We start from the raw sequence: 27636 nt of genomic DNA, 5'->3' as shown, positions 1-27636 counted from the left end.
TTATTTTACATTTCAAAATGTACCAAGTAGGGGCCTTAACATTGATGAATGTCTTACTTTGTAAAGTTTTATGAATGATGCAAACATGGGGGAGGATTTTAAGGAAATGTCCCATAGTTCCTTGGGGGCTAATAATTTTGACCTTAACTGTAACAGTGCATGTGACATCAACTCAGAAGAGCAGCAGACAGGTAGAAGCCAGAAATCATAACTGTAGAAACATCTCAAAAGTGCACTTGTCATTGACAAAGCACAGGTTGGAGGTGGGGTGGATCAATAGAGGTCCAACAACGAATGTTTGCCCCAGGGCCTCCTAACAGGTTCATTCACTTGAACTCTAAATTACAATGGAAATGTATCTTTTCTCTCCTGTTCTCTTTATTACACTTCTGTTGTCTTTAGATCATGTGCCAGCCCATCCTGCTGAAGCTCCTTAGGGCTGTGGATGACTGGAGTCTACACTAGCATGCACTGGGAGAGAGACCGGGGTACACCAGAGACAAACTGCAAGCTGCATGTCTTTGGACTGTGGGAGGAAACCATGCAGAGCACCTCACAGACCACAGCTGATTTAAACACAAGACTTTCCACACTTTCAATCACATGGGAATTTTCCAAAGTTTTGAAAATTTGAAATTTGAAGTCTGTTTTCTAGGATGTCTGAGCTTTAGTCTGTACAGAAGTTAAGCCCAGACACACCACCAATTTGAACAAGTGTTATTCACCTTGTGGTGGTTAAAGAAAACTCCGTTTTGTATGTTCTGTATACCAACTATGTGAGGGGCTTGACTGTAAGTGTCCAGTGCCCTGTTCAGCCTCTGAGTTTGGGTTCTCAATCCTACTGCCTCAAACACATGTTCATGACAGCTCTGTAATGTGAATAAAAAGAGATGATGATCTGAGACCCAGAGGTGATGTTTGTTGACAGCAGTTCAGATAAGAGGGGAAACCAGTTGATAATGATGATGCAGTTCAGAGAATACTTTATGCCAGATTCAGACTACGTGACATTTTTGTCTGTTCCGACAGTCACTGTGTCAGATTAGACAACTATGGAGTCATAAATTCTTGCCGGGGTGTCGGCAGATTACTGGATAGAGCAGGCACCCCATGTACAAAGGCTCTGTCCTTGTACATGGGCATGGGTTCGATTCCAACCTGCAGACCCTTGCTGCATGTTGTCTCCTCTCTCTCTCCCCCTTCCCTACACTATCAATCAATCAATCAATCAATCAATCAATCAAAGAATCAATCAATTTTATTTATAAAGCCCAATATCACAAATCACAATTTGCCTCACAGGGCTTTACAGCATACGACATCCCTCTGTCCTTTGGACCCTCACAGCGGATAAGGAAAAACTCCCCAAAAAAAAAACCTTTAACGGGGAAAAAAAACGGTAGAAACCTCAGGAAGAGCAACTGAGGAGGGATCCCTCTTCCAGGACGGACAGATGTGCAATAGATGACGTACAGAACAGATCAGCATAATAAATTAACAGTAATCTGAATGTCACAATGAGACAGAAAGAGAGACAGAGAGAGAGACAGAGACAGAGAGTGATGCAGGACAGACAATAATGTTAATAGCTTACAACAACAACAACAACAACAACATTAATGAAAGTAATAAATACCGTTAAAGGCAAAAATGCCCCAAATAAGTCTTAAAAAACAAATTAATTCTTGACGTGACTTGGCTGACAGACATGACAGAGTACACATTGTTCCACCACCAATCACTGTTGGTCGTCTTGCATGGCATGCGTGATGTCATCAGATTATTCTTGTCCTATTTTTATTATTATTACTATTCTTTCAGTCACTATAGCCGTTCATTTCCCATTCACTCAACATAAATGATACGGAGCTTTTAATTTTAGACTGGGAGTGTTAAGTTCGAAATGACGCCATGATGCATTGACTTTAACAGGGCAAACTGGAGTTGATTAAAAGTAAAAAATAGAAAAATACAGAGGGAATAAGAAATAAAGACCAGTTTCTAATGTTGTCCGTTTCAAATGAAGTTGGCATGCTCTGCTGATGTAGTAAGTAAAAGCCCTGCCACTATTTGTGAATTATATTCCTTTTTAATCCACCATTACTAAGAAATAACATTTGTTGCTAGCTTGATGTTGATGGCAGTATACTCACCGGGTGGCTTAAGTGCCTCTGCTGTTTCACACCATCATTTTCCCCTTTTAACTCTATTATGCAAGCATCCCCATAGGAAATATCAAAAAGGCTGGGGTGTTGTTGACATACATACATATTGCGCACAACACGCATAGCCATTCACAATCTGGGCCGACACCATATGACGCCATTTCAGGCTTTAATTGGCCTATAGTGTAGTCTGAACCCCGCGTTAAAGTAGTCCACTTAACCCTGATCTGACAGAAGTTTGATACTGGACTTATCTGATATTCAGTAAATATTTTTCTGAACATTTAAGTCAAAAACATTTGATACCAAAGTTTTTTTTTCTACAACAGCTTGGTGACTACAGAATGGTTAAGCAACTATTTAGTTAAGGTTAGGGTTAGTGCATTGGCACTGGACATTTTAAAGGGCCAGTGTGTAATATTTGGCATGGTTTATTGTCAAATCTGAATCTGAATCTGAATATTCTACCCATGTTTATATAGGTGTATAATCGCTATAAAATAAAATTCATTTAGTTTTCGTAGCCTTATAATTATGCTTTTATATACAGTACAGGCCAAAAGTTTGGACACACCTTCTCATTCAATGCGTTTTCTTTATTTTCATGACTATTTACATTGTAGATTCTCACTGAAGGCATCAAAACTATGAATGAACACATGTGGAGTTATGTACTTAACAAAAAAAGGTGAAATAACTGAAAACATGTTTTATATTCTAGTTTCTTCAAAATAGCCACCCTTTGCTCTGATTACTGCTTTGCACACTCTTGGCATTCTCTCCATGAGCTTCAAGAGGTAGTCACCTGAAATGGTTTTCCAACAGTCTTGAAGGAGTTCCCAGAGGTGTTTAGCACTTGTTGGCCCCTTTGCCTTCACTCTGCGGTCCAGCTCACCCCAAACCATCTCGATTGGGTTCAGGTCCGGTGACTGTGGAGGCCAGGTCATCTGCCGCAGCACTCCATCACTCTCCTTCTTGGTCAAATAGCCCTTACACAGCCTGGAGGTGTGTTTGGGGTCATTGTCCTGTTGAAAAATAAATGATGGTCCAACTAAACGCAAACCGGATGGGATGGCATGTCGCTGCAGGATGCTGTGGTAGCCATGCTGGTTCAGTGTGCCTTCAATTTTGAATAAATCCCCAACAGTGTCACCAGCAAAACACCCCCACACCATCACACCTCCTCCTCCATGCTTCACAGTGGGAACCAGGCATGTGGAATCCATCCGTTCACCTTTTCTGCGTCTCACAAAGACACGGCGGTTGGAACCAAAGATCTCAAATTTGGACTCATCAGACCAAAGCACAGATTTCCACTGGTCTAATGTCCATTCCTTGTGTTTCTTGGCCCAAACAAATTCTGCTTGTTGCCTCTCCTTAGCAGTGGTTTCCTAGCAGCTATTTGACCATGAAGGCCTGATTCGCGCAGTCTCCTCTTAACAGTTGTTCTAGAGATGGGTCTGCTGCTAGAACTCTGTGTGGCATTCATCTGGTCTCTGATCTGAGCTGCTGTTAACTTGCCATTTCTGAGGCTGGTGACTTGGATGAACTTATCCTCAGAAGCAGAGGTGACTCTTGGTCTTCCTTTCCTGGGTCGGTCCTCATGTGTGCCAGTTTCGTTGTAGCGCTTGATGGTTTTTGCGACTCCACTTGGGGACACATTTAAAGTTTTTGCAATTTTCCAGACTGACTGACCTTCATTTCTTAAAGTAATGATGGCCACTCGTTTTTCTTTAGTTAGCTGATTGGTTCTTGCCATAATATGAATTTTAACAGTTGTCCAATAGGGCTGTCGGCTGTGTATTAACCTGACTTCTGCACAACACAACTGATGGTCCCAACCCCATTGATAAAGCAAGAAATTCCACTAATTAACCCTGATAAGGCACACCTGTGAAGTGGAAACCATTTCAGGTGACTACCTCTTGAAGCTCATGGAGAGAATGCCAAGAGTGTGCAAAGCAGTAATCGGAGCAAAGGGTGGCTATTTTGAAGAAACTAGAATATAAAACATGTTTTCAGTTATTTCACCTTTTTTTGTTAAGTACATAATTCCACATGTGTTCATTCATAGTTTTGATGCCTTCAGTGAGAATCTACAATGTAAATAGTCATGAAAATAAAGAAAACGCATTGAATGAGAAGGTGTGTCCAAACTTTTGGCCTGTACTGTATATATATATATATATATATAGCAAGGGCCTTGCTTTAGAGAGGTCGCCATCTTGCGCCGCCATGTATGTAAGGCAGTCCGAGCGGACAATCCAGCCAGCCAGAGAACGCGTTTCGCGTGTATAAATAAACCAACGAAGACAGTGGAAGGAAGGAAGAAGGAGGAGGAAACAGCAGAGAGTGTTAGTAGTTCGTTGACAGAGAGTAGTGAAAAGTTTTTTTAGTTCTAAAGTTTGCAAATGGACCACACTAACCACGCAACAGGAGAGAATGAACCCGAACCGTCATCTGCGAGGAAAAGAAGATGCAACTTCACTCCTTGTGATGCACTCTCTGCGGCGCTTTTCCTCCTGGTGATATATCTCCCCAGCGATGGCAGCACCGAATCCCATCCTGTGCAGCAAAATGGGAGCGGAGGATTCAGCCTCTCGTCTCGCCCGCTCAGCATCCAAGTTCCTCATCTGTATGCTCCGGCTCAAACAGGTATGGCTCTGGGTCTGTGTCCGCTACAAGAAACTCTTGAAAATCGCGTTCAAAGTCGTCCATTGCAGCGACTATAGTCCGGAGATATCGCTAGGCTAAATAAACAACTGAGCTCTGTTTACAGGCTACGCTGTCAGTCAGTGTGTGGGCTGGAGATTGGTGGAGCAGAGGGGGGAGGGGGTACCCGCTTGGTATTGTAGACGATAATGTGTGTATGGAGTGTGTGTGTTACGCTAGAAGAGTCAGAGTTTGGGACGGAGTCTTTTACCCCCTGGAGTGTTACCAGAGTTTTTGGAGTACTCAAATAAACGGGCCTTTTTCCCGAATGCTACTCTGGTCTCCTGCTCGTGAGGGATTCATTACAATATCGTAACATGGTTTAGATTTCTAAATAAACATTCACCTCATCGCTAGATAGACCTACTCCTGAAAAACTTGTGTCTGCACAAGGCTTTTTGTCCCTACGAGGCCACCGTCATTTACCCGACAGGAGGGGTGAGCGAGTGAGCCCTGCAATCTAGAATTTGACACCTGATGTCACTGTTTTCAACGGTTTTCAACCCATTTTACACAGTGGCCCTTTAACATAACTGTTTGCTGCAGAATTGCCCAGTTTAAACAGAGTTCCTATTGACTCTGGCCTGGACTTTACTGATAAAACTACAGTTTTGCTATTTTTCCCTGACAGTTTCTCCAGAAGGGTGTGAGCTCTGAGGAGAAGGTAAGATGTTCAGTGCCTATGTGGGCATGGTGTACTTTCCTCTCCTGCACAGTCAAACAGATACAGCATCTGTGCCCCAAGCTGCCTGCTGTCCTCAATGCAGTCAGCTGCTCCACCGATTAAAGCAGCATATAGTAGGTTTAGGGATGGGAATTTCTGAACATGAAACACTGGGTCTAACAAATGAACAGACCCATTCCATAGTGGGATGTACAAGTGACTTAAGAGACTGGTTGCATTTACCAATGTCATTAACAATTAGTCTGGGTGAACTTAATGTCACAGCAACTAAACAAATTAATCAAAATGTAAAAAAAAATTGCACTTCTAAAATAATTATATTCAATAATAATAATTAATTAAATAACTAAAATAATATTCTGTTCATCCTGTCAGTGTTATGCAAATTTGGACTTGCCAACTGGTTTATTAATATTTCATTTTATTAATATTTGTCCTTCCTACTAAGTAGTGTTGAAAGACAGTAAAATAAAAGGTGGATCAGAGAGGTAGAGATATAATGAGAACAACTCTAGGGGAAATGGCTACTAAATGCTGCAAAATTACAGATCCAGCAAGCAATGGGAAAGGTTAGTTTTGAAAAAAAGAAACATGGTAAGACAACAGGCAGGACTATAACATGTCTTTTCATCACAGCTACCTGTGTGGATCCCATGTTTATATAAAAATATAATAATAATATTAATAAAAATATAAATAATAATAGTATATAAATATAGTAATAGTAGATGACGTGGTTAGTATCTTAGGAACTGAACTGAGAGGTAACTCGACAAGTTGAACACAGAATAGACACAAAAAGGAACATAAACCTACTTTGCAAGTTTGTTGAAGCAGCCATGGGCCAGTGAAGAACTGGGTCATGGGCTGTTGCGATGCTCTGTGTTTTCTATGACCACTCCCACAGGCCAAAGGGCACTTTGCTGCTCCTAACACTGAATATTGATTGGCTTAGATAGCTAATTTCCACTGAGAAATGTCAGCAAAAGGCCCTGAGGCCAGACTGGCTTCTTTCCAACAACAACAAAAAGTGTGGCCTTGGAAGAATGAGAACAAACGCTAGGTGAATACGTTTACAGAATAGTTTCAAGGTAAAACTAAAATGTGAAGTCTTCTCACTTTTTGTGTGAGAAAATTATACATCATGATCTAATTTTTGAAGCTTTGTGTATGACATCAGTTGACTGACAACTGAGAGATCACAGATTTGGCAATTTAATATGGATAATAGTAATAACATAAAGTTTTAAAGTTTGAACAGGGCTCAGCAGGACATTCATGTAATATAGTAAACAAGCTAACGGCACTAACGGATCAGAAATGTGCAACAGCATTTTCTGCCAACACTAGATACTGAACAAACGCCAGAGACTGTGGCGTATTAATATTTGTAAGCTGTTCACCACTTCCAAGCAGAAGAGAAAAGATAATGTTATGTCAGAGCCTTAAGGCGCTTGCACATGATTGCCGATTTGCTGATTCGCCGACGTCGCAGCACTCCCCGTTGACTTGACCCAACGCTGATCTCTCCTCCATCTTGCAGTCGGATCTTTAAATATTTCTGCGCCCCATCTCCACCCCCGCCTGTGTTCTACTGTAAAAATCATTGGCTCTACATGGAAAGATCAGCGTCAAACGGGGTCGAAGTTCAACAAAACTGAACTTCCGGCGTTGCGTCAAAGCACCGGTGAAGCCCACAACGCAACGCCGAAGTCGCAAAGTACCCCGACATCTGCATTAACGCCAGCTTCCACAGGAAAACAATGGCACAGCAGACATCGAGAGATTTTTAACCGGAAACTCCGGAACACGCCTACGTCGTTTTGAGCATTTATACTTGTGCGGTGGTGTCAGTGTCACTCTGCAGTTACACCTCCAAAACACTAGTCAGCGGTGGAGGTTTCTGTGAAGTGCTGTAAAGTTTAGTTGATTCAAAACATACCCAAAACACACATTAAGCATGGCTTAATAGAGACAATTTGAAAAACAAGTACACAAATCTGCTTCACTATAACTCGCAGCATTCACAGACAAACACTTGTCTTTATCTGAACACATTTTCCCCACAAATACAACATGCTAATGTTATTAGCAAAAGTCTAAGGCATTTTACATTGTATAATTAGTCTACCAACTAGCGATCTTTTCCTCTTCTCATATAAAACCAGGACAGCAACATTTCACAAAGGTAACGGCACACAGTTTGGCTCCATTACAACTCACAAAGTTCACTGACAAAACACCTGTCATACTAAACACGTATATATATAAATATCCGGATGGGACTGCGCTCGAAATGCAAAGCGCTGTCAATCACAAAGGGGTTCAGCCTTTTAGATAATTCCTCCAATCATCATGCATACACCGAGAATCCTCTCCTGCCTACCACTCCATTAGGTCCCAGGGAAGCTGAGCCTCCCTGGAAGTTACGATTTTGTCGCATTTATCCAATGACCGTCTCACTTTGCTGCATAAAAAAATCCTGCTCAATGCAGTCTCATAGGAATGGAAGCTTCACGTCAGCTGTGTTGACACGAGAATGTATGACAGGGAGGTCGCGTTTGAAAACTGGTGATAAACAGCTAACATTTGAATATCATAGTCGTGATGTTAAACGCATCCTAGCGCACGTTTAATGCAATGTAAATTCTTATTTTAATGTAAATTCAATAGTGCATATTTGACCATTTCTTCTATGAAATTTTAGGGGAAGTTCAGCCACCCTTGTTGTCTCAGAGCAATTGCCCCTGCATGACATGCAGTGCATGTTGCTGCATTCCAAAAGTTGAACTCTGTTTATCTCAGGGCGCAGCCATTGCGCAAAAAAATCGGAATGTGAACAGCCCCTTACCGTGGAAAGACTCTTCTTCTCTGTGCCACTGCATCATGTCCACAGCAGTCTGTACCAGAGAGTAACGTGAAAGTCAGGAGCACCCACTCCGCAGAAAAAAATTCCCAGTAGTGCACTGTACAGCACACTCACTAGCTTTAAAAAAGAAAAAAGAAAAAAACTTACAATTTAAATCTCCAACTTTAAAGTGGCAGCCCTACCCACAGAAATAAAAATATGAGGGCTGCTGTCAGTGCAGAAGTATTAAAGACATTTAAATATCTTTCCTTTGGTCATTCCAAGAGATACATACATTTGTCTTGTCAATGACAAATAATGACAGTTGTACTTTCAATAGTTACTGTTGTACAGGAAGATGTGTTTTGCATAATTAATTAGCATCCTTTTTGTTTCATTTAAACCAAAATTAATAAGAACATAAGCTGCTACAAGACATGGGTATTATGTGCAATTTAACTCCAGTTGAGAGGCAGCCAGGAGGCATGATACTCTGTAAATGTGCCCTGCCAGGTAAAAATAGTCTGTGTGTGTGTGAATAAAAGGAGAGTGGAGGCAGAGCAGAGAAAGGCTGGTGGTGATTGGCTGGTGATGTGGCTGAAGCCGTCAAGTCTGTCAGGGCTTACATAAAGTGGTGAAGCGAAGAAGATGGCAGAGCCAAGGGAGGCTGAATCCTTCTTACTGTTACCATAGGTCAGCTGTTTACATCAGCAGGGGGATGTATCCTGTCTGCTGACTGATCATTATTCTGTTCCTCAATCTACTGAATCAATGGCAGTCATAGACTTTTCAGTTTGTATTCTGAGGCTTCTCACTTTGCACATAGCTCAACTAGTTAAACATCAGTTTTTCACTTATGAAGCAAATCAATCATTGTTATTACCAACATCCCCATGCTGTCTAGATGCAATATGTGTATTTTCACATTTTTGTCTTGATAAGTGAATTTTTTTACAGTGGTTAGAAATCTGCTTTTCCATGCATGGACGGCTGCTAAACCTGCACGTCTGGCTTAGTCAATTTGTGAAGCTACTCATGAATTGTCACTGACTAATTAGCTCAGTGAAATAGAAATTGATTCTTAGCCTCAGAGGTTGTGAGTTCAAGCCTCAGCTGATGCAAAAGGCAGATTGTGTTGCTAAATTTCTTCCAATTCTTCTGCTTGTTGCTCAGAATTGCCTAAAAATGCCCAGACCCGACCCATCGCTGCGCAGCAGCTATAATTGTCATTGTTTTGTCCAACTGTCCTATCTATCTATTAATTAGGGCTGTACTCAACTCAGAATTATGTTAAATATATATATTAAATATTTGACAATTCGTGTTTTTTGGGTATTTTTCCATTATAATTTTAAAGTTTGAACAGGGCTCAGCAGGACAATCAGTATGACAGCAGCATTCATGCAGTATAGTAAACAAGCTTAACAGCGCTAATGACGGATCAGAAATGTGCAACAACATTTTTTGCCAACACTAGATATCAAACAAAAGAGACTGTGTCATCTTAAAGGGACATTGTGTAACATTTTCAGTTGTTTATTGGCAAAAATTGATGTCTGCATTCATAAATATGTCACCATTGGTGTATTACCTCCACCAATAATGTGACTTATTTCGGATTTGTTTGTACATTGTGCGGGTAAGTCGTCTGGGGGGTTCCATAACATTTCGCCATCTTGAGAATACATCCGCCAGCAAGGGACATACAGCCCCACCGTCAGTGTTTTCATTGAGATCCAGGCCAGCGCTGCGTGACTGAGAAGCCAAAGGAGAGGAGCAAGAGGCGCTTCGCTACTACCCTGGCAAATCTGAAACAAAGTCCCACTCTTTCAGCATAATGCAGGATCATGCATATGCACCATCACAGGAGACAGAATACTCATCACCAACAAAGCTCAAAAGGGAATCAAAAAGGCAACATGACCGGAAGATTCAAAAAACGAGGGTCAACATCAAGGTAGCCTTTCCCAGCTGGAAAGAGCTGCTGCAGGAGAGAGGTAACAGCAGTAACAGCTAACAGAGCCGCTAACAGCGGCGCTGGCCGGTAACAGCTGTTAGCCACTGTTAGCGGCGCTGGTTGCTAACAGCTGTTAGCTGCTGTTAGCGGCGCAGTGATGCGAGGAGAGGGATGAGATGTGTGAGCCTGAGCCTCTTGTCAGTTGTCAAAAGACAAAACGTGATTGGTTCGTTTCAATGTACACCTGCCCCAACAGTCCTACGTTGTAAACACAGCCAGCACGGTGAGGAGGGGGTTTGTCAACTTGTGTTGCGTGTGTCTGTGTGGGAGCCTGAATGAATACTCCACGAAGTATCGGATGACATGGTTTCATCAATGTTATCATAGCTTTTTGGTACACAGCGGCTACCGTTGTTGCAATACGTGTTTGAAACAGTGAGGCGCTAGAGTGCGCTATGTGTTTGAATGCAGTATATGAGTTCAACATTAGATGGGAGAAATTCCTACACACTGTGGCTTTAAGTATCTGTGAGCTGTAAATTCACCACTTCCAAGCAGAAGAGAGAAGATAATGTTATTTCACAGCCTTATAGTGCAAAGTTTCTCCTCCTCTGTGCCGCTACATTATGTCCAGAGCTGTCTATACCAAAGAGTAGCATGAAAGCAAAGAGCGCTCACTCTGTAGCAAAATTTGGGGACCAAAACGACCCTCTGACTAGCAAAATACAAACCAATTGTAACCAACTGATGGGGCAGCCCTACGTTCTGTTAGGGGTGGGGGGAAAAAATTGATGCTGCATAGTACTGTGATGTTTTTGTGTGGCAATATCATATCGTCACACAATGTCAAGTATCAATTTTTTTCATTATATAAATTATTAATATTACAAATTAAAATTAAACTTTAGGTAGCCTAATAGAATAATATAATTACTAGATACATTTTGCTGCAAAAAAAAAAAAAAAAGCCATGAGATGAACAGACTGAAAACTTTATCAAATTCGATAAAACAAATGTGTAGAAAGTTTTCCTTGGGGGACATAATTTACATCTGAAAAAAGTAATCCAAATATATTTTTTTGCAATTCTCAGCATATTTCAAAATATTTAAAATCCCAATAATATTGTATCGTGATAATATTTTAACTTTCGATTCCCACTCCCATTATCTATCAGTCTTTAATCTGAATGTTATCTGGACAAACAGTTGGCTTGTTGGTACATCAAGAACACCTCACCCTCAAACTGCATTCAATATTCAGTCATTTTCACAGTGGTGTCTGCGGTGAACTAGTTCCATTTCCTGTTGCATATTTGTAAAATCTGTAATTTAAAATGACTTTTTTGTGTGTTATGTTGGTGGTAAAAAAAAAAAAACACCACTAAATATCTGTCATATATTTTTTCTCAGGGAGTCTGTATGAGCTTATCCCAACTCTTCAGTTTCCCACTAAATTGCCAAAATTAGGTGGACACCATAACATTCCAGCCATAGGTAGAAGCTGAACACATCATTCCAACAGCATGAGCATTAATGTGTTGCGATAACAGCCTCTACTCTTTTCTCTACTTTTTCCACCAGATGCCGGAACCTGCTGCAGAGATTTGCTTCCAGTTTGACACCACACGGTCCAAAGAACACTTCTGTCCAAAATCTTCTTGTATACTGGAGGATTAAAATTTCATTTAATTTAAACTTCACCCTGAACAAAAGTACATGTGTCCACATATTTTTGGCCTTCTTCTGGCAGGGAATGGACACAAAGTTTGAGAATCATGGGGTGTTACATGCACTTTAGGGCTGTACCGCATGGTTTGAAGCTTTGACACTCCATTTATAACACTGATAATTAAATTCTAAATTAGCATCCAAATGACTGAGGCTACTTTTATAACAACTATTAAGGGCCATCCACACCAAGAACTATAACTATAAATATAACTATAAATATAGAGTTTTAAAAATTGTTCTAAACTCAAGTGGAAGGCAGCGTCCACACTACAACTATTAACGACAGCGATAGCGGTGGACGATATCGTTCAGATCACTTTCAGAGCGATTTGATGAATGATAGAAACACTGACAGCCAATCAAAATCCATCCGAAATGACAGGTCGAGACGTTCATCACGTCACTATGTCACTCACAGACTCATTCAACATGGCGGACAACGTAGGAGAGAGGCTAATCACCGAGGTACAAAAAAATCCACCCCTCTATGATAAGAGTGAGTGACTTTATACAGATGCGACCAAGAAGAGGGACATCTGGGATGCAATCGGGCGCACCCTTGGCATAAGTGGTGAGTGTTTTTGTTCACGGAGATAAGACGTTTATGAATAGCCAACGCTAGCTGTTATGCTAACTAGCATTACCTCATGTAGCTAAACATGAATGACAACAACTGTCTCGCCTCCTTATGATTATTATCACCACCGTTCATGGACCAAAATTAGCACCATTTAACGTTACCAGCTGAAGGCTGGTGAAATATGCAAGTGGCTGGTAGATTTGCTGCACTCATCCCTCCCCTGCCCTCCCCGCACCGAGCAGTGTGTGTTTGGCGTAACCTAGCAACACAACAATATCGTTCATTGGTGTGGATGCTGCCATTGTTATCGTTATAGTTAACGTTACAGTTATCTTTCTTGGTGTGGATGGCCCTTTAAACTCATCTGTAGAATGAAATTCTAGTGGTGGCTGCGTAGAATTATTTCCGACTTGTGTGATCTAAATATTTTTTTTATTTTAAACATTGTTGCCTAGGTTACAGCCCCTGTCCTTTACACAACCAGTAAGTGCATGGTCACAGCAAACACCAGCATTAAACTGTTCAGATTTTGAGTGTAAAAGAATGAAAACACTTCCATTTAAAATGTGTTGATTTATTTTATTACCATCTGTGTTGTAGCATGTTGCTATGAGCCCAAAGCGCTTGATTATTATTTCATTAGCCTATTTTATGCCTGCTTGCCTACATGTATTTATGTCAACAAAACTTACATTGTATATTCTTTAAAGAGAGTTGATTTATTTATTTATTTTTATTTTTTTTAAAAAAAAGACTAACTCTTTTAATCAAATTAATCACTTTATCCAAAACTAAGATTTTTTTCAGGGTGATGGTGTCATAAAATATGGTGACAGACATTTGAAGCTTTTGAAAAAACAAATAAAAGCTTCAAATTTGAAAAAAAATGATTTTCAGTATAGCCCTCAGAAGCATATGAGCACATTTAGCTGCTTCAACACTGTTAGCATCACAATAAAAATGACATCATTGGCCGTGAAAGATGGAGAAAACTTTCCAGCCCTCCAGCAGTTCATCATTATTGTAGCAGCCTGTCCTCGGATGATGGCAAATACACAATTTGGCTTCGAGCCTGAGAGAGAAGCTGTGAACAGACTCACATAATCAGAGAACTGTCCAGACTCCCTATTAAAGTCCTTTAATGTCTTAGATAGTCATGTAGAGATTACATTTTGTGAAGCAGATTTGTGTTTTAATGTTTTATTTTCTGTAAAATCATTAAGTGCCATTGAGAGTTTGAACATTTGCATTAGCATGTTTGTTCTTTTCTTATTTTATATTACAGTACTTCCAGTTATTCAGCTGCCAAAATTGGGACCCACAGTACGATACCAGTGAAAGTATCATGGTTCTGAGTAGTATCACAGTACCACAGCAAAAATGAGGCAGATGTGCCTTTTGTCATTTATAAAAAGATAAATCACTTTTCTATAATACATCACTGATATTTCAATGGAATACATTACTTATTGACTTATTCATACTGCAAAAACAGCATCAATAAGTGATTAACATAGGGGGGATTGAAATAAAATAAATAAATAAAATAAAAATCAACCAGACACCCTCCTCCCCTGACAAGTTAAGAAGAGTCGCTTCATAAGTTAAGAACAGTCCCGAAACTGCGGTGAGATTTGTGGGCCGTTACCTGCCACAAAGAGAGAAATGTGAACGGCTCGTTTCTCCTCTGACACGTCACATACCTGTGTGCCGCCACGGCTCGGCTGTTCAGGTACTTCTGGACAGTCATGACACCAAGAAGAGGACATTATTGGAGCCGGACTTCTCCGTCGCCAGTAAGCCTTAGCAAAGCACTATGACAACCGTATTTGACAGGAAAACATTCCTGTCTGTGTCTGTGACCCCCGTTCAACCCACAACCAGCCGGATTCGCCTTTCGTTTCTGCTGCTGGGAACCAGAGGGTGGCCAGTTCAATTCCCCATCCAGACAAAATACGGAGCGTGGACTGGTAGCTGGACAGGTGCCAGTTCACCTCATGAGCAGCTTGAGTAAAGCAATGAACCCCCTACTGCATGGGGTGCCCTTCCAAGGCAGCCTCCTTGTTCTGACATCTCTCCATTTAATGCATGTATAGGTACTGTTTGTGCATTATATTAGATTGTGCATTGATTAGATTAATTAGGTATATCTTCTTCTTCTTTTTCCCTACATTAAAAGGTCTTAATGTACTGGGCTGCTCCAGCAATAGGTGTAGTACTGCTTTTCCATAAGGTTGGAAAGATAAGGAAAATATCAACAACATGCAGCTGAAACGATAACATTAACTTATGGCATTTAACAAAAGGTATTGAAATCTGAAGTTGAACTTAAAAGAAAAAATGAACAGCTAAATACTAAAAAAAAAATCACTTGTATTGAAAAAAGTTGTATTGGTACTGAAACAAGTATTGGCACTGATTAAAGATCCACTGACAAATAAAAGGGGGCTCTCCTATATGTTTAGAGGTTTCTTTTCAGCACTGTAGCCAGGCTGACAGAGAGTCTCAGTTCTATTGAATCCGCTTCTACGTCTGGAACCTCCCATCTGGAACCTCCCGTGTACAACAGGCTTGAGATGCGCCCGCGTTGAGGACTTGGCTCAGATTCCGGAGTTACTTCTTATCCTGAAGCCTCCTTATGGAATCTGATCCTCTTCGATTCAGCGACGGGTACCTCTTGTAACCACATGCTTTTGCTGATGCTGACCCCAGCAGACGAGTGCTCTAACCACTACACTTGGTAGGGCCACAGAGTCACGGCTCTATTGAGCCTTGTTTTCCATTAGCAGTAATGATTTTATGAGCTTTTTTTTTTTTTTAATTGTAACTATTAGAGGCAAAATTCATGACCTCTTGTACTCAGACATAACCAATCTGCCCTCAAACACAGCTGTAAGACCTAATATATATTTAGATTGCTTCTCCCCAATTACTCTTCAACAATTGACCGCAGTGATTTCTTCATCTAAATCATCAATGTGTCTCTTAGACCCCATCCCAACTAGGCTACTTAAGGAGGTCTTACCTTTAGTTAACACTCATATATTAGATATGATCAATATATCCTTATTAACAGGCTATGTACCACAGTCTTTTAAGGTAGCTGTAATTAAACCTCTTCTAAAAAAGCCCACCCTGGATCCAGAGGTGTTAGCCAACTATAGACCCATATCTAATCATCCCTTCCTTTCAAAAATCCTTGAAGTAGTTTCAGACCAGCTGTGTGATTTTCTCCACAATAAGTATTTATTTGAGGAATTTCAGTCAGGATTAAAAGTGCATCATAGCACAGAGACAGCACTAGCAAAAATTACAAATGATCTTCTGATTGCCTCAGACAAAGGACTCGTCTCTGTACTTGTTTTATTAGATCTTAGTGCCACATTTGACACAATTCACCATCAAATTCTGCTACAGAGACTGGAATATTTTATTGGCCTTAAAGGTTCTGCACTATGCTGGTTTAAATCTTATTCATCCGATCAATTTTAGTTTGTTCACGTTCACGATGAATTATCTTTACATACTAAAGTTTGTTCTGGAGTTCCACAAGGTTGTGTGCTTGGACCAATTCTATTCACTTTATATATGCTTCCTTTAGGTAACATCATAAGAAATCACTGTAAATTTCCATTGTTATGCAGTTGATACACAATTGTATTTATTGATAAAGCCAGAAGAAATGGAACAATTAACTTCAAAAATGCTTTTAAGGGCCACTGTGTAAAATGGGTTGAAAACAGTGACATCAGTGGTCAAATTCTAGATTGCAGGGCTCACTCGCTCACCCCTCCCGTCGGGTAAATGACAGTGGCCTTGTAGGGACAAAAAGCCTTGCGCACGACTTTTTCAGGAGTAGGTCTATCTAGCAACGAGGTGAATGTTTATTTAGAAATCTAAGCCATGTTACAATATTGTAATGAATCCCTCATGAGCAGGAGACCAGAGGAGCGTTCGGGAAAAAGGCCCGTTTATTTGAGCACTCCAAAAACTCCGGTAACACTCCACTCCATCCCAAACTCTGACTCTTCTGGCGTAACAGACACACTTCATAACTTTACACACACACTCGTTTACCATACCGAGTGGGGACCGACCCCCCTCCCCTCTCTGCTCCGCCAATCTCCAGCCCGCACACTGACTGACAGCGTAGCCGGTAAACAGAGCTCAGCTGTTTATTTAGCCTAGCAATATCTCCGGACTATTGTAGCTGCAATGGACGACTTTGAACGCGATTTTGAAGAGTTTCTTGTAGCGGACACAGACCCAGAGCCATACCTGTTTGAGCCGGAGCTTACAGATGAGGAACTCCATGTGTTTGATGCTGAGCAGGCGAGACGAGAGGCTGAATGCACAGAATGGGATTCGGTGCTACTGCTGCCATCATTGGGGAGATATATCATCAGGAGGAAAAGCCCTTGCTATATATATATATAAAAGCATAATTATAAGGCTACGAAAACCAAACGAATTTTATTTTATAGCGATCATACACTTGTATAAACGTATTAATGGGTAGAATATTCAGATTCAGATTCAGATTGACAATAAACCATGCCAAATATTACACACTGGCCCTTTAAAGACATAAAATCCTGGATGAGCTCAAATTTCCTGATGTTAAATTCAGACAAAACTGAAGTTATTGTTCTTGGCCCCAAACACCTCAGAATCTCTCTATCTGATGATATAGTTTCTCTGGATGGCATTGCTCTGGCCTCTAGCACTACCGTAAGAGACCTCGTAATATTTGATCAAGATTTGTCTTTTAACTCCCATTTAACACAAACCTCAAGGACCTCGAGGCTGGATTATTGTAATTGCCCATTATCAGGTGGCTCTAATACGTCTTTGAAAACTGTCCAGCTGATCCAGAACGCAACAGCATGTGTACTGACAGGAACTAATAAATTAGATCACATTTATCCTGTTTTAACCTCCTCGCACTAGTTCCCTGTAAAATCAAGAATTAAAGTTAAAATCCTACTCCTAACTTACAAAGCTTTAAGGCTCCGTCATATTTTAAGAGAGCTCATAGTGCCCTACAATCCCACCAGAACACTGCGCTCTGAGAACGCAGGGTTACTCGTGGTCCCTAAAGTCTCCAAAAGTAGATCAGGAGCCAGAGCCTTCAGCTATCAAGCACCTCTTCTGTGGAATCATCTTTCTGTTTCAGTCCAGGAGGCAGACACCGTCTCCACATTTAAGACCAGACTCAAGACTTACCTTTTTGATAAAGCTTATAGTTACGGCTGGCTCAGGCTTGTTTTGGATTTTTTCTTATCTGCTGTGAGGGTCCAAAGGACAGAGGGATGTCGTATGCTGTAAAGCCCTCTGAGGCAAATTATGATTTGTGATATTGGGCTTAATAAATGAAATTGACTGATTGATTGATTAATTGAGCATGAAAGTAATGTATTGTGTCTGTTCAAAACACTTTTCCGTTTTCACAGGAAATGTACAGATTCTGCTCGTTACATGCTCGCAGTTTTTTGTTGTTTTTTTTCTCAAAATAAACCCAGCCAACACGTCCAAGTGGGGCCCACATGGGATTTACTTGGGTTACATGGGCTTTAACTGGGCATGGGCTCAGAGTGGGCTTTTAAGTGGGTTGGTGTTGCACCCCATATGGGCATCCCAGAAGAATATACATGGGCGAGAGATGGGCATCCCAGTTGGCCAGCACATATGGGAACTAGATGGGTCCCAACTGGGCCATAGCCTATTGTGAAATGACATGTAAATTTAATTGTTTTAGGTAAAATAATATTGTTATATACTGCTGTATTATTGACACTTAAGGTGTCATCAAAATGTTTTGGTATTTAAGCCACTATAATGTGAGGTAAAAAAAATAAAAAAGAAAAAAAGAAAAACTTGAATAAACTCAACCACAGCCGTAGATAGCTTATCTGCGCTTTAAAATAGCCAGTGCATTGTTTTTATAAACAGTGTGTGCGCGTGTGTGTGGCAGGGGTTGTCATGGAAATGAGAGAAAGTAATCTCGTGATAACCGACGATGACTCATTCATTCTGGAGTTGCCGCTCAGGATCAGCGCCTAAAATATTTCAACGGTTGAAGAGGAGTTTTGAGTTGGGCCAAACAGTGTCGAAGGTAAGTCCTGACTAACAAACAACACTATAGAACTGATAAAAGCACTGTGTAAACCTAAAAGTTTGTTCAACTACTTTTTTCCCTTTAGCGACATTCTTGGCTAGGTGGCTAAACGTCCGTTAGCTAGCATGCTATGACTCAAATGAGTTTAACATGTAATGTTCTAACTTGCCAATGTAGACTCACTAATTATGTTAGAACTAGGCAACTGTCAGACGATCGATGCTTGTAAAGGTGTTTTTTTTTCTTCCAAATATAGGTTTGACAACAACAATTAATTTTCACGTAGTCACGAAGAGGTTGTACATTACCCATAATCCCAACGTCTACCAGTGGGGTCTGTGATTGGCTAAACTCTTTTTTACCCGCGAATGGTGTTTCCGTTTCTGCTAGGAGGCTCGCATGTTGGCTAATGTCCTGACGATTCGTAATGCATTTTATGCCACGAGTATGATTTCTTATGCTATATGTACACAGACATAGAACAACACATACTATAACACAGTGCCATGCATGCGTTAGTAATATGCCGTCATAACGCCGAACGTTTAACTTCGTGACAGTTAGTGAGCAACTCTGTATGTTGAATCTGTGTATGGTTCGTTCTTTCATTATTCCATTTCAAAACAAAATCAGAAAAATAAGCAAATGGGTCCGTTTTTCCGTCTTGAAACCAAAACGGAAAAACAGAAAAACCGAAAATGAAAAAACTGTGTTTTTCTGTATGAGAACAGAATGGAGACGCAGAGTCACAAGCAGCTGCAATTTTCACAGTGGGACTGTTGAGTCACATTATTAAGATTTCACATTTTTTCAGGCGAGAAAGCAACCATGTAGATTCCCCATATGCGGTTAGCTTATCCAAATAACGCCTGTTTGTAAATCTGCTGCGACGTTTTCGGACATGTGAAAAGCCGTGACCAACCGGTGTTTCGGGTTAACAGGTGACCAGTTCATGGACGCCCGTTGTCATGGCAATGGCAGAAACAACTGCGCTGGCTGTCCAACATGGCGGAGTCTGAAGCGTAAATAACATTATAAACTTACCCATCTCCAAATAAACATTCCATAAACATCATCATTTCATTTCCTATATTGTTTCCCCCGTCTTCTGTCTATATCTAAAAATCCAAGTTAATAACAAACTGACACCATTGTGGCTTAGATCATTTAATTAATTACTGAGAAGTGAATATGTGCACGGAACATTTCTAATGCTATTTATTTATTGTCAACACAACATCAGTGTTGTTTTGAGCACAATGTTCATTGATCATCAGTGTCATAAAGCAACTGCATTGGGAATGCTTAACACTCGCTCCTAAATATAATCTTGTGCCTCTTTGATTTTTAATGATAAAATAGCAAAGACATCACTAATAAGTTCACCTTGACAAAGTGCCTCAAATAAGACAATAACCGAATATATTCTGCCGAATATTGCAAAAAAACACACATTAGGTATTCGGTGGAATAAGTGAAAAGCAAGGCCGAATAATAGCGGTGTGTTTTGATAACGCAATCAAACAGCGTGTGGTGACGGATGGAGTAAAATGTCTGCAGTGTGGCGATATTTTACTCCGTCCGTCACTGCACTCGCATCTCCGACTAAAAATAGTTTTGTGCGAGCAAAATTAATCATTCAGTACATTGTGCGAGTACAGATTTCAACCAGCAGCAGAAACTAAAGGCGAATCCCACCGGTTGTGGGTTGAACGGGGGTCACAGACACAGACAGTAATGTATTCCTGTCAAATACGGCGGCCACAGGCTTACCGGCGACGGAGAAGTCTGGCTCCAATAATGTCCTCTTCTTGGCGTCATGACTACCCAAAAGTACCTGGACAGCCGAGCCGTGGCGGCACACAGGTATGTGGCGTGACGAGCCGTTCACATTTCTCTCTTTGTGGCAGGTAACGGTCCACAAACCTCACCGCACTTTAGGGACTGTTCTTTACTTGTCAGGGGAGGAGGGTGGCTGGTTGATTTTTATTTTATTTTTTTATTTTATTTTGATCCCCGCTATGTCACTTACTGATGCTGTTTTTGAAGTATGAATGAGTCAGTAAGTAATTTATTCCATTGAAATATCAGTGATGAATTATAGAGAAGTGATTTATCTTTTTATAAATGACAAAAGGCACATCTGCCTCATTTTTGCTGTGGTGTCGTACTACTACTCAGAACCATGATATTTTCACTGGTATCGTACCATGGCTCCCAATTTTGGTACTGTGACAACACTAGAGGGAGGGGGTTCATCTGCAAAAACTAATGAAAAACTAAACAACGGCATTCGGTACTCGGTATTCGGCCAAGCGTTTAATTTTTTTCGGCTTTGGCCACAAATTTTCATTTCGGTGCATCCCTACATACAAGCATACTGCATTTTGTTCATTTCATTGACGAAAACTATGACGAAAAGTTTTCGTCTACGACTTTTTTTTTGCATGACAAAAACGAGACAATAATAATAAAAAATAAGAAGAAGTCTATGTTTCATTTATGTAGACGTGACGAGACGAGACGTGATGAAAATGTTAGTGGTGGACTGTTGGGCATTGAGAGCCGACAACGACCGTGTTTGTAATAATCTTCAAATGCCGTGTGAGCATCTGCACCAGAATGTCTCACTAGCCACTCAATGGCAGTGGAGCAAGCAGCCACTGGCCGCCGGACTTCACAGCTGATCTCCGTAGGACTCCAGAGTCCAGACTGTAGAAGGTTTATGGATTGATGCTGTTTGACAGGCAGGTAAGAGGCTCAGTTATCTGTGAGTGTAGGTATGTTGTAAGTAAACAGTCTAAACTCCGATCAATTTTCTCTGACAAGGATTAAAGTTTAGTTTAGGACACAAATGTAAACCTCCAGACTAACATGGCAGATTAAGAAAGAATTTAGGCTTTAGTGAAGTTGTTTTTCTGCTTAACAGTGAGATGGATAAGTCAGAGTTTACAATGAAACTGGGTACAGATCCTCGTTGTCTCAGATTAATTATTTGTTGTGTCAATGTTTTTGAGAGCATAAATAGAGACATTTGGAACTTTTCAAATTATGATCAGTAAGTGTGTGCTCGCAAATCACAACTTAAACCTGTCAAAAACTGCTAGAGAAATGACAGCTTGTAAGTGTGCAGAAACTATTTGTAGTTGTAGAAAAAAAAATCATCAAAATTAAATTTTTATACAACCTGTCACCTTGATTCTAATTCATGAATTTTTGTCAACTGAAACCAGACTAAAACTATGAAGGATAAAAATGACTAAAATGTGTCTGAACTAATAAGCATTTTCATCTCAAGACTAAGACTAAATCTAAAATAGCTGTCAAAATTAACACTGCCTCCCACCCACCCTAGAGGGACTTTCTTGCTCTTTATACCACAGTAGTTTCTGGTGGCATCAGAAATAGCATTTTCATCTCAAGACTAAGACTAAATCTAAAATAGCTGTCAAAATTAATACTGCCTCCCACCCACCTTACAGGGACTTTCTTGCTCTTTATACCACGGTAGTTTCTGGTGGCATCAGAAATAGTGGGTCTTGGTGTAATTGCGTAATTTTTAATTCTTTATTCCAGTAGTGGGGCAGGTTGTAATCGATCTCCTTACATTTGACATCAGTAAATAAATTCTGTAATATTATTGGAGAAGTTGGAAACATCTTTGTTTGTAATAGAGGAATGAGGGTACTTTAGGCCAGAATTTGAGAGCTCTAACACAAAAATTCAGCAAGTTACAGGTGGTGAGACGAAAAGTTTTACAACCCCACCCAGTCTCCCCTACAATGAGTGAAATTTTCATATTCAAGTTTTGTATGGCATGATTTTTTGATGGCATCATGCCATGATATGGAAATTTTTTGGAGATATTGTGTAATTTCAACCAGACATTTGTGGTATCTTTGGAAACTTTGGGATCTCCACTGAAATTTAAGATCTGGATCTGTAGTCTCCACTCGCTCTGTGCCTGGTCTTCATTGTAATCGGATCCTGGAGGTTCACCAGCCAAAAATCAAACCACACTCAGTTACAAAGCCACTGATTCTATGTGCTATTTTAAACTATCCGGCTTTCATTGACATACACATAATGCATACCTTATCTTTGAGCACACATGTATACACATGTAGAGCTATATAGTCCACAGACTGATTATAACCAACTTGAAGTCAGCAATAACAGTACGGAGAGCTAAAGTAATAATAATGATAATGTTAATAATAATAATAACAATAATAATAATTATTATTATTATTATTGCTGTTGTTGTTGTTGTTTTGGTTGTTATTATTATTATGATTATTATTATTTTATTTTTATTTTTTTAGCATCATACTCAGGCTGGCAGAGACAACGCGACTGTACCGATGGCTGTTGCCGTCGGCCTTTAATGATGTCAAATAAAGAGTAAGAGCCAGAGAAGCTGATTAATTCCAGCCCAGCATACAAACATGTTTGCAGCCTCAGTCTCTCACAGTACATTGAGCTTTAACAAAGCAACATGCTAATACAACTTGACTGTTAAGCACAAGACTCATCCCTGCTGTGAAACGCGGTTTAAACATATAGTATGTTTTCCATTAACGACGGAGCTGTGGTGTTCCTGTCGCTCTCCGCGTGTCGCGCCTCGCCGTCCCCGCACTCCAACCCTCCACATTCAAACAAGAGTTGAACGCCGGCTTACCTTCGACAGCGCATGCAATCGGCAGTATCCATAAAAAATATAAGATATCCATAATCATAGTCATTCCAGGCACTGGACTGTAAAAAGCCAATGCATTCATCGCGCAGCCGTCCAGCAGCGGGGCATTGACGACGGATTCATTGAGAGCTGCAGAACATCATCGTCATCATCATCATCATCATCAGCAGCAGCAGCAGCAGTAGAAGGATAAAGACTGAGGAGTTGCTGCCCGGACCAGTTTGGGCGAAACTAAAAGGGAAGGGGGCGGAAACACACCGGAAAAACGACACCGACATCCCGCTGCACGCGCTGGCTAAGAGTAGTTACAGCCTAATTGTTTATTTCCAGTGGTGTAAACTTACTAAGTATAGGCTATTATGCTAACATACAATTTTGAGGTACTACTATTTTACTTGAACATTTCACTTTGTACTCCGCCTCAGACAGCTACATGAGTAAAGTGTTTCTTACACAATAATGCAGTATTAACAACCTAATAGCCTAAAGTCAATAAAAATACAAAACAGAGCCACACGCATTGTTCTTGGTTGTAATTTGATGTCAAATGTCATTAAAATGCATATTAATCTTGGCTGGTTAATGGTTAGCGACAGATTAATTTATTCATTATTATTATTATTCATTAGAAATGTGACCATAACAAAGACACCTCATGTATTATATATGCTATAGTGCTGATAACCACGAATACATCACTAGACATGCGGCTGGCGGATACTTTGCTTTGCCAACTGTGAAATCTAATTCGGGTAAAAGAACTGTTGTGTACAGAGGCATGAATGGAACTTGTTTCCCAGGCACATCACACAAAGAAACAGCAAAAGAACATTCAAACTGTTAGTCAAACAACATCACTTTAATCAGTATAAATGACAACTGTTGAACATAATAGGAGCAGGTTGCTGTGATTGATTGTTTGATGTGCTGGAATAATAATATATGAACATAATAATATGAATTGTGGACTGCTTCTCAGACTTATTGTGTCTGACAATGACCTCAGTCAGTTTCTAATCTGTCACAGTGCCCCTGTTTAAGTTGTGTTTTTGTGTTCTGTTTACTTATTTTTATTTATTTGTAATTCTCTGCTTTCATGATTTGCTAGTATTTTTGCATTTGGTATTTTCTTTTATTTATTGGAGCCTTTTTGGTTCACTTTTACGGTGCTATGATTTGTACTGTTATTTTAAAATATTGGCGGACCCCAGGAAGAATAGCTGCAGCCCTGCTATAAACACGATAAACATTTGTTAACCCTCTATACCTTACCATACAGTATATAGCCTACAGAGGGGAGGACATACTGGAACGGGGGAGCTAGGTGGTAGAGGAAAAAAGAAAGAAAAAGGGTGCTTATTGTTAGCATCATGCAACACACTAGGCCCCCGGAACAATGAAACCAACTGAACTGAATATGAAATGAAATTAAACCTATGGAACATGATTTAGATCACTTAAGTTTGCTTATGATCAGTCTTGCAGTGCAGCAGTAGGCCAGTGGTAGCAGCAGTGATAATATATGCAATATTAGGATCAATAATGTAATGATGATAAAAAATATCAACATTAATATGATGTAGGCATGGCCGCTTGCAGTCACCTGTCCTTCAGCTCTGTTAAATTTAGGCTCTTACGTCTATTTTGTAAGTCTTGGTGGTGCTTTTTGTGGTTGGTGTTGAGAAGAATAAGAATAAGACTAACTTTATTCATTCCCAAGGGGAAATTCAATTATCTGTCAGCTCATCTATTATATGTCAAAGAATTATAAAGCCTGATGGCTGTTGGTATATAGGATCTTCTGTATCTCTCTGTCCTGCATCAAAGAGAGATAAACCGTCCACCACAGTTTTTTTGGTCCATCAAGGTGTTGTGGAGTGGATGATCTGGGTTGTGATCAGTGTGCATCTCCCCACAACCTATTCAGACTCCTGCCCATTCCTGATACACGCCACAGTAGCAGTGTCATCCAAGTATTTCTGGATGTAGCAGGACTCAGAGCTGTATTTGAAGTCTACCGTGTACAGTGTGAACAGGAATGGAGCCAGGACAGTCCCTTGTGGAGCCCCCATGCTGCTCATTAATGTCCCAGAAACACAGTTTCCCAACCTGACATACTGTGGCCTTCCTGTCAGGTAATCTGTGATCCAGGAGATAAAGGAAGGATCCACTGCCATCTCTGTGAGCTTGTCTTTGAGTATGTTGGGTTGGATGGTGTTGAATGCGCTTGAAAAATCAAAGAACATGATTGTCACATAAGCGCCAGGTTCCTCCAGATGAGCTAGGGCATGGGGAAGCATGTAGAGGACAGCATCGTTCACTCCAATGTGTTGTTTGTATGCAAACTGCAGGGGGTCGAGTTTGTCTTTGACCTCAAGTCTCAGTAGGCGTAGAATCAGCGGCTCCAAGGTCTTCATCATCTGTGAAGTGAGGGCTACTGGTCTGAAGTCATTAAGTTCAGCTGGACATTTAATTTTTGGTACCGGCACAACACAGGAAGTCTTCCACAGTGCCGGCACTCGCCCCAACTGTAGATTGAGGTTGAAGAACTTGTGGAGAGGTTGACACAGTTGGGCAGCAGTCTTTGAGGAGCCTTGAAAGCACACCATCTGGGCCAGCAGCCTTCCAGAGCAAAGTCTTCCCAGCTCCAACCTCACCCCATCTCTGTGACAGACAAGGGTGGAGGCACAGGTGTATGGGCGGGGGGGGCGTGGGATGTGGCTGCCACATTGGAGTTGGAGTTGAGGTGGAGGTGATGGAGGAGGAGGAGGAGGAGGAGCAGTATTGGAAGTGGGAGTGGCTGCCGTATTGAATCTATTGAAGAACTGATTGAGTTCATCAGCTCTTTCTGCATCACCCACCACTGGCTGTCTTTTCTTGTTGTTGTAACCAGAGATGGTTGACACCTCTCCATATTTCATGGATGTTGCTGTGTTGTAGATTCCTCTCCAGTTTCTTTTTGTATTCCACCTTTGCTATCTTAAGTCTGTTCTTCAACTCATGTTGCACTTGTTTGAGCCGTGCTTTGTCACCACCTCTAAAAGCTGTCTTCTTCTCATTGAGGATTGCCTTTATGTCACTAGTAATCCAAGGTTTGTCATTGTGGAAACAGCATACGGTCTTTGTAGTTATGACTGTGTCTCTACAGAAGTTGATGTAATCAGTAAAACAGTCAACCTGTCTATCAATGTCCATGATGTTCTCCTCTGTTTCCAGCAGCACATCCAGTCTGTGCATTCAAAGCAGTCTCTTAGAGCCTCAATAACCTCTGGTGTCCATTTCCTGACTGTGAGTTTAGTTGCAGGCTGCCTCCACACACAGGGTTTGTAACATGTCTGCAGAAGAACCAAGTTGTGATCTGTCCTGCCCAGTGGTGGTAAGGCAGTGGCTCTGTAAGCTTCTTTGACATTGGCATACAGCAGATCAAGGGTTTTATTTTCTCTGGTTGGACAGCTAACAAACTGTGTAAATCCAGTCAGGTGAGAGGAGAGGGAAACATGGTTGAAATCTCCTGATATTATCAATAGTGCCTCAGGATGTTTAGTCTGTATCTTAGCAACGACTTCATGGAGAACTTCACATGGAACTTCAGCAGTTGCCTTGGGTGGGATGTACACAAGTATTGTTATGATATGACTGAATTCTCTTGGTACATAATATGGCCTCATACCAACTGCCAAAAGTTCAATATCTGGACAACACATCCTCTCCTTGACAGTAATATGTGCAGGACTGCACCATCTCTGGTTCACAAATAAAGCCAGGCCCCCACTTTTTTTCTTGCCACTAGCTTTAGAGTCTCTGTCCGATCATATGAGAGTGAAGCCAGGAAGATCCACATTGGAGTCTGAGATGTTTTGATTCAACCACGTTTCTGTAAAACACATGAGGCTGCACTCACGGTATACTTTCTGAGTCTTCACCAATATCTCCAGTTCATCACTCTTGTTGGGCAGAGAGTTGACATTTCCCATGATGACTGATGGCACAAAGGGCTTATATCTCCATTTCCAAGCCTTCACCTTTGCACCAGCACGGCAACCACGAAAACACCTCTTCATCTCAGCTGGAATAGGATGGTGTCCTCCAGACTTGCTCTGTTTCAACGACAAACTAGTGGTGATGTGTGGCTGCAGGTC

The 27636-nt window shown here is 40.8% G+C and overlaps 1 protein-coding gene across 6 annotated transcripts in view; it reads right to left on the bottom strand.

Moving 5' to 3' along the window:
* ephb2a (eph receptor B2a) overlaps positions 1–23756 on the bottom strand; it is a 154423-nt gene extending 130667 nt beyond the window's left edge. For 3 of the 6 annotated variants that reach the window (XR_013491974.1, XR_013491975.1, XM_078170378.1), the window contains exon 1: positions 23480–23692. Coding sequence is in view for 4 of the 6 variants with exons in the window: in XM_078170378.1 (XP_078026504.1) it covers positions 23480–23579 (100 nt within the window). In the remaining 2 variants the exon portion in view is untranslated. Of the gene's footprint in view, positions 1–6378; positions 6445–23479 lie in introns of those variants that run through there. The other 3 variants (XM_033629968.2, XM_078170377.1, XM_033629969.2) reach the window with 3 other exon arrangements.
* Positions 23757–27636: the final 3880 nt, after the last annotated feature.

The sequence above is a fragment of the Epinephelus lanceolatus genome, chromosome 8 (assembly GCF_041903045.1).
Source record: "Epinephelus lanceolatus isolate andai-2023 chromosome 8, ASM4190304v1, whole genome shotgun sequence".
NCBI lineage: Eukaryota > Metazoa > Chordata > Actinopteri > Perciformes > Serranidae > Epinephelus > Epinephelus lanceolatus.
This window is presented reverse-complemented; position numbering and strand designations above follow the sequence as displayed.